Here is a 14,413-nt window from a genome sequence, read left to right as displayed (position 1 = left end):
ACAGAAGAACCCCTGCAGAGGTGGAGTTCAAGGTTGCATACAATAACAGATCACAGTTTTGAAGTCTAGCACAGATTTAAAACCACAGATGTACCATTTATATAAGACACACACTGATTGTCTCTTAAACTACATATTGACTCCTTATGAACATTATTTTTTTTTAAATAAAGTAGTGCATCTAGGACAATCAGTCGCACAATTCACACAGCCCTGAAAAGTTTTTCAGTGCCAACTACCAGTTGGTCATGAAACGTGAATGAGCTTGAGACACTGTCCATTCCTAATATTCAACCAAGGATTGGCTAAAACATTGGAACACCTCTGCTTAAGGAGGCTATGACCTTCTCTCTCCTCACAACTTAGTTTTGTTTTGATATTGTTTGTTTTTGGTGATGTTTAGTTGCACATGGCTAGAATGCTTGTGATCACTTTGCAAATCAGGGAAACCAATGATCTAAAAACTATGACCTTAAGTAGATCGGTTTGTCCATGTCAGGTTGCTGGTTGGTAGGCCCCTCTGAGGCCCTTCATTTTTCCTTCTATGCTTCCCAGAACTTTGATCAGAAAAGATGAGTCTGACATCATCCCATCTAACTCTTAACCAGTGCCTGGCTAAAACTGGAATGTCCAGCCCAGTATATTTAAAAATCACCCACAAAAAGAGGTTCTACAGCAGGCCTTCACAAAACCTGGAATTTCCACGAGGATGTCTGATCTTTATAATCCAAGCAGTCAGCGTTGAAGTTAAGCTTCCAGGAGGCAGTTTGGTCCTTATAATCCAAGCAATCAGTGGTTGAGTTAAAACCCAAGCTTGAAGCTCCATATCCCTGGGTGGAGAGAGAAGCTGGGGACTGATTGAGATGGCTGGTGACTGCATTGGTACCCATGGGGCTGAGTGTGGCCCCTGGTCCAGGAAGCTGGTGATGCATAGGGGTCAAATAAGATCCACAGTCCATGCCCCCAAAGTAGGAAGTTGAGCCAGCATATCCTTGACTATAACCTGAAGCCTGAGTATAGGTCATGGGATAGGACCTCTGCATGCAGGAAGAGGAGGTGGACAAGGGGTCTGAGAGTGGGGAGATGGAAGCTGGGCTCCAGATAGATACCGGGGCACTGCTGCTGGAAATGGCCGGGACTGAGGTGCTAGAGGGGGGAGTGAATTGGCCACTTGTTCCACTCTCAGAACTCACTTCCCGAGCTGGAGACGTCTTCTTTTTGGCAGGTCTCACTTTGTTTTGACCTCCATTCTGTTGTTGCTGCTGTTGTTGACGGCACTTAGCTCTTCGATTCTTAAACCATACCTGGAGCGGGAAAGAAACATCTTTAATGTGGTTTTAGTAATTCCTCTATGACAAGAGCACTTCCTAGATTATATATCTTTCCTACATGGGCAGTTGAGTTAAGTGAACGCTCTCTTGGGCTACTGAACACCCATCTTGTGAAACTCTCATGCGTGCTCCTGGATGTATAAGGATGTTGGGAAGTTCTGTCTAACAGCACTTAACCTGGCTTTACGTCTTGCCTAGAACAATAAAATTTAAAGCACAAAATTTTTAGCCAAATCATATGGCTAAAAATTCTCCACCCCACTTTCCTATCCCTTCTTCGCTGTCATCATCTCTGATATGCACATACACATAGAAATACACACACACACACACACTGAAACACTTCACAATGGAATAGAATACTTCTATGTCTGTCTGAGGGAAACACAAGGGAAGTGGGGAAACAGTTTTATTGATACGTGACAATAAGAACAGCTCAAATCCAAATAGTTTACAGGCCATCTTCCAAGAAGCAACTGGTAATACAGATGTTGGTTCCATCACCTTACCTCTTATCTGTCCTAGAAAGACCCCACTTATAAAAGAAAGCTCCAAGGAGAAGATAAGTTATCCTGTTGAAGAAGGAGCTTTAAAAGCCATTATTTGCTGAAAGCTTTTTTAAGGTAACTGGAGTGACCTGTATGTATTCTGCTTTTGAGCTCGAGGAAAGTCCTCTCCATTAGCCTCAACTCTGAAACTGGAGTCAGTGCCTTAAGGTTAGTGCCACTCAGCACATGGATTCAGTTTCCTGCACTATGTTTCCTGACTTGAATTTAAGCCCCTGCATGCAACTTTGAAAATCCTCTTTACCAGCCCAGTTCATGTTCTGCAATGAAGAGAGCTATGTTTAGTGCATAAGGGGGCTGCTCTGAGAAACTACTGCAATTTTCTGAACTGCAAATCCCTTACTCGTCCTTATATGGAGTGAGCCCTCCATATGAATGTGTTAACTCTGGGTAAATGGTGCCATTGAGGCTGATATCAACACCACCAAACTATTCAGATCCATTTGCTTTCTTCCAGTGAGAATTTTTGATTCAAGCCTCACAAGCACTGAAATGTCTTTCACCCTACTTTGGAAAAGCCTCTTTCCTGGTCTGCAGTTCACACTGATATTTGCACTTTCACAAACATGTCTAGCTGAAGGTGAGTTCCAGGCAAGTTTGGGGTTTGGGTACTAACCACTTTTTTCTAGAGAACTCTTTACTAGAGTTGCTCTCCAGGCAAGTTGGAGTTGACTTTCCTTCTCCAGTTCAGAAAAACTCTAAGGGATCAAGTTTACTTAAACTTTAGGTGACTGGGGGATAAGGATGTCACTGGGGTTATTATGTAGATACTTTATTTGCCACATGGCCCATTGCTAGCAAATTCTGTTTAGTCCCTAGTAAGTCAAAGAAAACTCTTTTTCTGTTCAATTTTGCTTCTACAGTCTGGTTTTACCACCAAACTGAGGTGTGGCCTTGAACAAGTCATTTACTACTCTATTCCTTCCTTCGTCTGTAAAAATATGTGGACTGCCTAAGAACTGAGCTTCTTTCCCCTCTAGAGGTATATGAGAAGAGCTGAGGATATCTGCATAGGAGAAGGATTATTAGGACTACCTTTGAAATCTGACCAAGGCTGAATCCCTTTCCACCATGAAACTAAGGCTTCTAGGACTTTGCTTTATCACTACAACTAAACTGCCCCTCCTCTTACCTAGCAAACTGGGACATATGATTATATGGTTTTGGTAGGGATGAGGAGGCAAAAAAAAAAAAAAATGGCTGGAGGAAAAAGAGACACTCAAAGGGAGTCAGAATAATTTACTGGTCTCCAAAGGAGAGTTAAGAACCAAGCCTTCTTCTGTTCTCCGGAGGACCTGGGGCTCTCTCCTGGTCATCGACATACACCGCGCTGCGGCGGGAGGGGGTAGGGGTGGTGGTCCTGGCATGGCAGGAAGGATGGCTTTGTAGCTCTTTCTCCATCTGCCTACCTGCACCCTGGACTCCGGCAAGTTGATTTTCAGCGCCACCTCCTCCCGCATGAAGATATCTGGGTACCGGGTCTTGGCAAACAGCGCTTCCAGCACGTCTAGCTGCGCCCGGGTGAAAGTCGTCCTCTCCCGGCGCTGTTTCCGGGGGGTGGCTGCGGGACAAGAAGCCCAGGGCCCTTTAGGGTGGGGGGGCAGTGTCTCAGTCATAGGGGTCTCCGTCGGTCTTCCCGCCTCCCCTCCGCCCACCCCCCAGCCCCTCGGCAGTCCCAGGTCCTCCCCGCCCTCAGTCAGAGCCTAGCAGTGCCCTCCCCACCCACTCCCCGCCTCTGCTCCCGGGTCCCGAGACACACACTGCCCGCGCCGGGGCAGCCCCCAGTTCTCCCGACGCTGGAGATCGCTGCAGCCTAAGCGTCGCTTAGATTGCTAACAAGACTAACGTAAGGAGGAGGAAAAACAAAAGCAAAAACTTCCGAAATTAATCCCCAACAACAACAAAAAAGCCATTTCGAAGTCTAGGCATCTTCGGGGATGGCAGCTGGGTCAACTGGGCGCGTCTCTGTCCTGCCCCCATGGCTTTTAGGGAGCATGAAAGGGCCTTTGCTCCTGCATCTTTAAAATGGGGGCATGGGTTAGGCTTCTCCTTCTGGAAGGATTGTTTAAAAACCATCTGATCGGAAAGCCCCAGCACCTGAGGGAAGCTACATCGGAGAAGCGACACCTCCCGGAATGAGTGCTGTAGGGTCTGGAGGTTGGGGCGGCAGCCCCGGGTTAGCGGGGAGATCGAGGAAGGAGGAGGGTGAAGGAGGAGAGAGGAAGAGAAAACCTGGCTTCTCCAAGACAGCACTTCCGAGGACTTGGGCCTGGAGCTAGGGACAGGGGCCTCTAGTTCACACGGCTACGGCAGTGACATCCCTCACCCGACCCCAGTGCGAGTGCTCTGTTCACTTGGTTTAAGAACGAAGCGGCGGGATTTCCTGCAGCCTTTGCATATCCAACCACGCGCTTCTCCCCTAGCCTTGCTCTTTCTCCCGGGAGGGTTAATGCACGGTGGATCTGAGACGATTCTTCGTAAAGAAAGGCCAGTGGGGGCTCGCCTGGAGCTACAGTGGGGTAGTGCTTTGGGGGGAAAAGGGTGTTCCACGGCGGGCGTGGGGAAGGGCGGTATGGGAGATGCTGCGCGACTCACTTACCCGGGTACCCCACAGAGGGGTGCAGCAAGTCCATCCCCGAAGTGGTCAGACTCAGACCATTGACTGCGTAAGGCGGTTGCTTAAGATAAGACATCATGCTAAGGTTGTTTGGAGGCGCAAAGTCGGCCCAAATCAGGGGGACCCAGTTGAGCGATCTCTCTTCTCCTGGGGCGCACAAACTCAGGATCCTTAGCAGATGAATTTGGGGTGGTGAAACTGAGGGCAAACCAAACAAACAGAGGTGCTGGTTTACTGTTTCGGAGGCAGCAGCTCCTCCACGTTCCACCACTAACTTAAAAAGAACCCAGTTTAGGTAAGGCAGAGGCTTTTAAAGGGCTGGCAGATACCCTCCGCCCCTCCTCCCCCAGCTGCAGTGGAACTAGAGGGGATGAAGACTAGATAAACCTGTCTTCCCCACCCCCCACACTAAACCAAAAAAAAAAAAGTACCCAGAAGAAAGCAATTACAATCTGCCTCCCCCCCCCCCCAAGAACAAAACCCCACGCCTTCAAATGCACACATTGCATTCCTAGCCCTACATTTGCATAGGACTCATTGGCTGGCACTAGCTAATTGTCTCAAACAAAACTTGATTGGGGCCATTTGCAGAGACAAAGAACTCTTTGGCTAAATAAATAATGCTGATAACAAAGCCCATTGGTGAGAAACAAAGAAACAATTCAAGAAATCTACCTCTCCCCAGACTGTTGCCTTTCCACGGCAGAGATTTTAATTATCTTAGGTTTTTACCACTTTCAACTGCTGTGAACCTAAAATGTAAGTACATTTAACATCTAAAATACCAATCACTAATCGACAAGCTTGAGAAAACTGCTCAACCACTATTATTCCACATTTGAAGTCATTTCCAGTCATCATTTTCACCTAATTAGTAGTCAGGGTAATTAGATTTAGAGGTAAGCAACAGATTTATTAGGGTTTTGGAGAACCTTGATTATATGCATCTAAAGAACTAAAGCTAAACAAACAAGTATTTGACTTTTAATCAACACCCATCAAATATCTAAACATACTTTAACAAAATGTCTTCAAGATTGGCACGGGGCTTGCTAGAAATCATGAAGTAAAGCTAGAATCCTAACAGTTAGATAAATGACAGGACTCCACATTTGCAAGTAGAAAGCTTGTGCATTTGTAGTGAAAGCCACTTCCATGTTGATTTTGATGTGTGGAGGCTGCAGATCCTGCAGGAGGCAAATTTTCGGACATTTGGGTCCTCAGCTGCTGCAGCAGTTTCCTGTTTAACTCTAGCTGCCTTTTGCACATTTTAGTTTTGAAGAAAGACATACATAAATATCCAAAGTTGTGAGACCAATAGACTTTCTCCCTACTTTTCAAGTTTCCTACAAACCTATAAGAAAAAGAGCTCGGGGGATAAAAGAAAGGAAGAAAAGAAGAAAAGTCATTTACTTTCTTCAGCTGAGTCTCCCCAGGCAGAGATCCAAAATGGATGCTAATATTGACTGGAAGTTTGCAAGTCTGGCTTTTATTTCCTAAAAAAACGGCACTTATCATCCAAGAATCTTTACTTTGCAACTTTGACACTGAGGGATTACTTCAAAATGGCGGATACACGATTAGGAGAAGTTCCTTCTTACGTTTACAGAGTTCTTACTGACTGGGTTTTATGGATTCTGGGTTGCATTGCTTAAGAGAGCAAGGCTCAAAGTTGCACAAACGGAACTGGGTTACTGCAACTTCTTCCTGATTTAAATTCATAGCGCAAAAATCACCACCACCACCACTCCTATTTAAGATAATACTATAGATGTCCTTCTAAGAGAAGTTTGTATTATTTTATCAGTAAAAGTAATTTAGTTGCTCCTACATCAAAGCCTTTATGCTTTCTATTCTTCTCTTTTATTCTCAAGATGCAGTTATTTGGAGGCTGTGAAAATAATATTGCTTTAAAACACAGTCACTTATTTGTTTAAACATTCTCTAAATTGGAGTTATTTTAAAATAAAATCATACCTTGGAAAGTCCAACTACTACAGAGACAACTACAATCATAACAGAGGTACACAGGAGAAATATGGAAGTGTCCTTACACGTAGTATTATCACACAAGTAGAAATGCCTGATACATCATAAAATAAAGTGGTACATTCCAACATTTTTTTAAAAAGCAATAGCAGAAAGTACCAACAGAGAGAGCCTTCTTCTTCGAACTCTTTTGCCCTTACTATTGCAAAACGACTAAAATTCTCTGGATAAAGTATTTTCACTTTTAGTTCTGGTCACCCCTTAAAAAGAAAATCAGGGGGAAAAAAAAGAAAGAAACTACTTAGTGCTCTCAACAGTCAACCTAAGTATGCACGCTCTAAAGACAGGGCCACGAGGCTCTTCCATCTAACTTTCAAAGCCCTGCAAAGACTCCTTTCTCCCTTCTATAAGCGGAGTCCAGAAGGGGAAAAAGAAATACCTTTTCAAAACTTCAAGTTTCAAAATGACCGTTCACGAGGTGGCCTCTGAAGTAGTCGCCCCTAGAAGGAGCGGGCGGCGAGTCCTTGCAGCCGGGCGGCACTCGCAACTCTGGGCGCGGGTGGCTAGGTCCCGCGTCCCTGCCCCGCAGCCCGCAGGCCTGGCGCCCGAGGTCCCGCTCCACTGCCCGCCCGGGCCTGGGCAGCTTTATATCCAACGGTCAATTCGTGCAATCTGTCGCTCCCTTCCCTCCACCTCCTCCCCCCTTGTTGCTTTTTTTTTTCCATCTCCCCCCTTCCAAGGAGCCCATCTACCAGTTGCTCTGTCCTCGCTCAATAATAATTACCTCGTCCGAGAATTAATTATAATAAATGTTTTCTTGATAAACTAACGAGATAATCCGAGGGGCACACGTCCCTTAATTACAGGCCGCCGTGCTCAGCTCTGCTTCTCGTCGGGCTTATTAATTTTCTGCTTGATGGAAAGGAAACTAAACTACGCGGACTGGCGACAGGCCTGCGGCTGGGGAGACCATGAAGAAGAGGAGAAAAGAAAGAAAAAGGAGATAGTGGGCACCGGGGACAACAGCCGACTCTAGCCTCTCTCGTTGAACTCGAGTGAAAAGTTTTGTTTTGTGTGTGTGTGTTTTGGCCTTAGGGAAATCAAACAACGCTGCCATCCGCGAGAGAGGGAGGAAGAAACGTGCCAGAAGGATTGACCTTGATTATTAATTATCATTCGGTGAAAGTGTTAGCTGTGGGAGGAGAGGGCTGGGTGTCTAACTTACTTTGGGAGGAGGAGTTTCCTCTCAACTCCTCTTGTGCTAATAACTTTTGGCGGCTAGAAAAAAAAGTCTCCAGGCGAGAAGGAGAAATCCTGACCCCCGCGACTCTGGGATGGAAGGGAGAAATTCAAGGGGCGAAATTCATCCCACTCCCAAGTAATCCACAACTCCAGGGTTCCACGCAACTCGCCCTCCTCTTCCCGCACCACCCCCACCGCGTCCATAACGAAGGAAAGAGCCACCTCAGTGCAATCTGGCAGAGGACATGGGTTTGACAAAATATGCCCTGAAACAGGACGTATGATTTTCAGCACATTTGCAACCACCAACACAAATACTTCTGGAGTTTGTAGGGCTACCCGCCGCCGAGGTCGGGGGCCGGCGGAGACCTTCGCGTGGTTCTCGGCGCGCCGAGCGGAAGCCGAGGCCGGGCCTCGCCGCGCGGCCCCGGCCCACCACGCTCCATTGTCCCCGAGCCTGGGAAGGGAGCGCGCGAGGGCGCGGGCCTCGCTACCGCTCCCATCTGGGGACAGCTGAGAAGAGACTGCCACTCGGAACGGAAGGATTCCCGTGCCCTGCGCCGCCACGGAGGTCTCGGGCCACGCGACGACCGCTCCCCGCCCCTTCCCCCGCCGCAGGTGCGCTCCGAGGGTTCCGCGCTGCGGCTGCGGCGGCGCCGCCCGCTGAGTTACGTTGCAAAACGACCGGTCTAAGCTGGCTGGGTCTGGTCACCCGGATCTGAGTCCACGAGAGCCGGGTGGAGGGTATCCCACGACCCGGGCTTTTGCGAGAAGTCAAAAAAAAAAAAAAAAAAAAAAGACCTGGGAGACTTTTGGAAGAGGCGGAGAACCGAGAGGGCATCGTGGGCTGGCTCTAAGCTCGCCCCAGCGGACCCAGAAGAGCGGGGCGCGAGCGCGGGGCGGGCGAGCCGCTGGCCCTGTCCGCCTCCTCGGTTATTCGCCCGCGTTTCCCATCGCGCTCACCGCGAGCAGGCAGGGACCCGAGCGGCTGTCGCCGGCCCCGACCGAGCGCGTGAGCGAACCCGGCGCACGCACGGCCCGAGGAGGCGCTTACGTTATGATTATTGTTGTTCTCGCTATTTTAATCCATCCATCCATCTGTCTACGTCTACAGCTTCTTCCCTCTCGGACTCTAAAAACTGTCCTTGTGTGGATCCGAGCGACCCCAACCAAATTCGGAGGAGAGCCCAGGACGCGTGTTGACATAAGATCAAAACCATAAACAAAACCCCTCCAAACCATCTCAGATTAGAGTCTTAGGGTTTCGACGACGTTTGGCAGAAGCGGCAAGCTCAGGAGCGCGCCCCCTCCCTCCAACTTCTCCCCTCCCATTGTACTTTTTTTTTCCCACAACGATCGCTATTTCACCTCAGATTGTATAAGAGGAAAAAATACATCAGCCTTCGGAGAACTCGACGTTCGCAGAGGGGCATCGGTCGGTCTATCCGAGCTACTGGGGCGACGGTAAACAGAGGGACAAATAGATACGGATATACACAGATAAGACAGATAGGCGGACACTTACCTTACAGCTACATAGGAGGTTAGGGGGAAAAAATCAAATTATCCGTCCAAAGTCCAAATAACCGGCTATCCTAAAAGAAATGAAGAGTATTGAGTTAGAAACCTTGCAATCTTCATTCCGTAAAAAGTCAAACAGAACAACAATAAAAATGTAAAAGAACAGACAGTGAGGAAAGTGGCTAGAGTTCGAAATTCGCGTGGGCACCTCTGCGATACATACAAAGTAGACGTGGCGATTTTTATTTTTAATAACAGTGGAGGCTGACTTGGAGCTGAGGTCGGTTCCGCTCTCAGCGAGATTTGCTGAGAAAGCGCCTCTCTGGCAACTTTTTGACGCAAACTCTCCAACCAATGGCAGGGAGAGAATGATTGACACATCTAAGCCAGAGGGAAAATAATAAAAACACACAACAGGGGGAGGAAAACAGGCCGCTGCTGCACGGGGGGACGAGCAGGCAACAAATCCAGGCCTCCGACATTACCAGAATGTTCTTGAAAGACACTGGGCAAGACTCTGGGCTCTGCTTAAAATATACATTATGGGCCGGAGCATGTGAACTAATTGTATATTTTAAATGATGGACAGGAAGGCCTTGCCTTACCTTCTCTTCCTCTTTCCTTTCTTTCTTTACTCCCTTCTTCCCCCTTCCCCCTTCCTTTCCTTCCTTTCTTTTTGTTTGTTTGGTTTTTTTTTTTTCCTTTAAGGAAGGGGAGAGACGAAACTCATATAATGTAAGATGGGAAAAATTAAAAATAGGTAAAGGCTGGGGCAGGGTGGGGTGCGGGATAACTGAATTATCGCATTCAACTCAGGCAGGGATTGTGCGGATCTGAGGCAAAAAAAAAAAAAGCAAGGCAAAGGGCGAAGCTTAAAAACAAGGACGATGCGATCTCAAGCAGGGTCAGAGCCCGCTGAGGGCCAGGGAAGGTAATGGAAGGAGTCCTGGGAGCTAGGCGCGCTCGTGTAGGGGAGAGAGGAGCAGAGCCGCACGCCCCAAAACAAACTCTTTTCCAAAGCTCGCAATCTCTCCTGCTCGTCAACACCTCCCCATCCTGGAGCGAGAGCCCCGGGCTCCCGGGACAGGCGCAGGGCTTGGGGTTGCGAAGCCGAGGGCGGGCTGCAAAGAACACGAATCCTCACGGCGCGCTGGGAGAGGCAGCAGGAGACCGGTCAGGCCTCTGGGGTGCGAGCGTGGGGTTGGCAGGATACCCGTGGAGGGAGTGAACAGATTGGAAACAACCGGCGTTTCTGAATTCAAACAAACGCCAACAAACGCGCAGCACCGCGGGGCCTGGAGTTAACCGGGCCGGAGCCGCCCGAGCCCCCGGCGGGGAACCGGGGAGGCTGAGAAGTGTAGCTAGGGACCCGAGCCGGAGAGGTCGAACCCCCAGCCCCACTTCCCCTCCTGGCGCGGGGATCGGGGATCCGACAGCCTTCAAGCACACCTTGAAGTCCCTGGAAAGGCAGAGTGAGATTGGGTGGAGTGTGGGGAGGGGAGCACAAGCGGAGCGACCGAGCGTGTGCGGATGGAGGGCCAAAGGGGGACGGAGAGCCCGAGAGCGCCCTGCCCTCGCGACCCCCAAAGCGGAGAACTGTAAAATCAGATCTCCTCCTGCACCCCCACCCCCCACCCACCCGCCGCACCCCACCCCATCACCACTCACCACCGCGGCAAGTGAGCCCAAAGAAACAGCTCGCTGTCTTTAATTTGGGGGCCCGTGTTAATGAAGTTGGTAATTAATTCGTCGCTTTGTTGCCGGTTCTGACGCTGTCTGTGTAATCGAATGTGGCCGTCCTTGGGATTTACAGCAATTAACAAATTACGGGAGCGCGCGCTCCGCAGCAAGCCCTCGGCGGCCAGGCTGGGCTCCCGCTCCGGCCCGGGCTGGGGCTTGGCGCTCAGAAGCCGCGCCGCCCGCCTCGCAGGTGTCTCGAGAGCTTGCCCCCCCCCAGCCCCGCCCGAGGCCCCACGAACCCCCGAGCTGCGTGGGGGTCACCCAGCTCCTCGCGGGCCCCGCGGGGCCGCTCCCGCCCCGGGAGAAGGCCGGCTGCCGCGTTCCCAGCAGCCGCGACTTCCAGGGGGGCCGGGCGGGGGGAAGGGTGAGTAAGGACCTTTTTTTTTCTCACCCCGCCCCCCCACGGTACCGAAACACCTGGCGACCGCCCCCGAGGCCTTTAATTGGGGGAGGTCTGGCCGGCGCGGCGCTGGCTGTCAGAGGCGGTCGGAGGGGATGCTTTTGCTGATGTTAGGGCAAATCCACCCGGTGCTCCCGTCCCAGAGAGCTTTGCTTATCCCGAGTAAAGAATATTTCCCCCGGGGAGATCACAGTGTTGTTTAAAACACCGGACAGCAAAAAAGGAAAGAAAAGGCCAAAAAAAAGAGAGAGAGAGAGAGAGAGAGAGAGAGAGAGAGAGAAAGGACATTGTGGGTATGGCTAAGGGGAAGGGTGAGGGGGAGGCCTTGGAAACAATGGGGGTGGGGGTGGGTGGAGAAATATCGGAACAGGCGCTGGTGAGCTCCACGAAGTCAGGGAAATTCCTTATCCGACCTCGATTCCTGCGGGCTCCGTGGTGGTGGGAAAACCTGCAAGCCCGACGGCGAGCTGGCGGCGTCCTCTCCGGTGGCGGGGACGGCATCGCTCTAAAAGTCCCCCGTGACGTGAGACTGGGGCAGACTGCGGCTCGGTGGGGCGTGGGAGAGCCTGTCCACATCCAGGGACCCTCAGCAGACGGTCCCCGCTTCTCCTTCCCTCGCTGCTCCAATAACTTCACGGAAATGCCCGGCCAATAACCCGCGAGTTGGAAATGGACAGTGTTAAATAAACAAGGGTCTCTTTAAAATTCTCATCCACTCCAGATGTCTAAAGTAAGATTGTGATGATTTTGTCACGGTTTGGTAAATTTACCCCTTTAAGAGGCTTTCATAAATCCCAGAACACACCTTCAGCCAGATTTGAATATAGATTTAGGTTTTAAAACCCAGAAGCTGAAAACACTGCTTTATCAAAGAGAATTTCCCTTTAGCTTAGCGATGTGCTGAAGCTCTTAAAAGATTGGATCTGAAAGAGAGAGAGAGAGAGAGAGAGAGAGAGACTGAGAGGAGAAAGAGAACTAGAGACAGAGGCAGACAGGGGTGGGGTGGGGGTGGGAAACGACTTTCTTTTTCATTCTAGAGGAATTCTGCCCAGACTCTGCAGCAGTTGGTAGCAACCAAGCTTTCTCTTGGGTGTCTCCTGGAAAAGTTGCAAAATTGCTCTTCACCTGTAAGAACATGCTCTTTATCTTCCAGTCTCTTCTTGTCCATTTGGAAATTGCAGACAGCCTGGCTCAGGTACAGTCCCCACAAACCTTACTCTAAGTCAGGACAAAAGCCACTGGCTTGGGGAGGGGGGCTGGGCTGTTCTACTGAAAACCTTAGACCCTTCATGGGAGAAAAAGGCTCCTTGGATGGAAAAGTCTAACACCTGATTTTCAGTAAGTTCTTGAACTTCCAATATACTTACTATCTTAGTCATTCTATTTTCTCTCTTCCTGTTTAATTTCTTTTTTTCTGTTGCGTCCTGTGCCTTTTCCCCCTATTTTTCTATGAATCTGACTTATGGTAGCATGCTTTGTGTTTTTAAATAATTTTCATTAACAAGCGGATGATTTTTAATTGCCATATGTACAATTATCTTGCCTTGCATATAAGTATTCAGGAGCTAAATTAAGAAAACTTATACACAGGAATCATTTTATTTGTCTTGTGTGCAGTTTCCAGAATAGGGCTGATATTGATATACATGTTTTGAAATACAGATTTATGTCCGGCGCTAGCTGGGTGTACTTACTCTACACCACACGCCAGTTTAAAATAGTCCAAACTTTCCTCCAAGTTTATTAACTATGGGGGGAGGGGAGGGGGAAGGAGAGCGCTGGGGATTCTTCCAGTCTAATTAAAAAAGAACAAAACCCATATTCCGTGAGAACACAGCCTCTCAGGGGAAAGGAGCTGGTTAGACTCCCTAAACAATTCCTTCAGAAATATGAAGATTAATTTCCAATCTTTTCAGCGATTGAGTGGACGGTGGGGGACCACATCCAGTCTTAGAACTGCCCCACTATTTACGAAGTCATTTTTATTAGGTTCTTAGATATGTCTTCATCACAAACTTTGACGAGATTAACTTTAATTAATTTTTTAACAAAGGTTTAAGATTGTCAGTGCAGGAAGAATTTGGGGGGAAATATAAGGCAAAAGGGCACTTATGAATTTAAGCTTGGATTGCCCATTCCTTCCTTACATTGCGGTCCTTTCAAGAAAGAGGGTAAGAGAGAAAGAGACAACTTCAAAGATGGCATTGTGCTGTCTTGATAAAAGAGTAGGAGGCAAATTCCAAATGTGAAAATGAGGAAAAGAGGACCGTGTTGTTCCGGAATGAAACGGATTAAGATTGTGTGACAAGTGTGAGATCTGGGGCCGCGAGACATCTATGAGCTGAGTGTGAGCTGTGAGTTGTGCCTCTGTCCCCGAGAGCGTGGGGACCAAGGGTGTGTGCAGAGCAGGCAAGGCTAGGGTGGGGGGACAGGAAGGGCATCTGTGAGTGTGAGACAGAGAAATGTGAATGTGTGTGTGTGTGTGTTGGGTGTGGACGAATTGATGAAGGGTTAGCTGTCAGTTTACGTAATTTTTCATCTCCTGGTTCTGAAGTTTCCTTGAAATCAGTTCTACTGCAGGCAGCAGCCATGAGCTTACAAAGCTGATATAAAACAACCATTACAGTCCAATATCTTGCCTGTTTGCAAACTTCATTTAAAACTGGGGAAAAAAGATCCAGGAATGGTTTTGTAAGAAAGGAAAAAAAGAAGAAAAGAAAACCACAGTGAAGCTTTAAACTAGTTTGGATAAATCTCTAATCTTTTATTTGTAACCTTTTACAAGCTTTATTTCCCGTATATGAAAAGCTTCTTTTATTTGTGCACGACAGACTTTTCCTTTGGATTTTTAATTAGAGCCCATCAATTGTAGCCATATTTAAGAATCAATATAAAGTAATCCTTCGAGATGGGATAAGGTTTTAATCGAAAATCTAATTTCCCACTCTTTGCAGATTATTTTTAGGGGCTGGTTGATTTAAAAGGAGTTCATTTTTTAAAAGACAGG

At 48.5% G+C, this 14,413-nt stretch overlaps 1 protein-coding gene across 2 annotated transcripts; it reads right to left on the bottom strand.

The window, feature by feature from the left end:
* Positions 1–683: 683 nt before the first annotated feature.
* OTX2 (orthodenticle homeobox 2) lies at positions 684–4,593 on the bottom strand. 2 transcript variants are annotated; one of them, XM_077122240.1, is made up of 3 exons: positions 4,497–4,593; positions 3,307–3,482; positions 684–1,304 (listed from the first exon to the last, which is right to left on the bottom strand). In XM_077122240.1, exons 1-3 carry the CDS (start codon positions 4,591–4,593, stop codon positions 684–686), a joined length of 894 nt encoding a protein of 297 aa, XP_076978355.1. The 2 variants fall into 2 exon arrangements, with proteins under 2 accessions (XP_076978355.1, XP_076978356.1); XM_077122241.1 differs by having other exon boundaries at positions 3,307–3,458.
* Between the last annotated feature and the right edge of the window lie 9,820 nt (positions 4,594–14,413).

The sequence above is a fragment of the Tamandua tetradactyla genome, chromosome 12, assembly GCF_023851605.1.
Source record: "Tamandua tetradactyla isolate mTamTet1 chromosome 12, mTamTet1.pri, whole genome shotgun sequence".
Lineage (NCBI taxonomy): Eukaryota > Metazoa > Chordata > Mammalia > Pilosa > Myrmecophagidae > Tamandua > Tamandua tetradactyla.
Note: the sequence above shows the minus strand (reverse complement) of the source record. Positions and strands in the feature narration are given on the sequence as shown.

Coding starts and splice junctions, on each gene's coding strand:
- OTX2 (XM_077122240.1), bottom strand. CDS start 4,593: ATGATGTCTTATCTTAAGCAACCGCCTTACGCAGTCAATGGTCTGAGT. Junction 3,483..4,496: donor CCCCTCTGTGGGGTACCCGG/GTAAGTGAGTCG, acceptor CCCACCCTAAAG/GGCCCTGGGCTTCTTGTCCC. Junction 1,305..3,306: donor TGCCGGAGTCCAGGGTGCAG/GTAGGCAGATGG, acceptor TTCCCGCTCCAG/GTATGGTTTAAGAATCGAAG.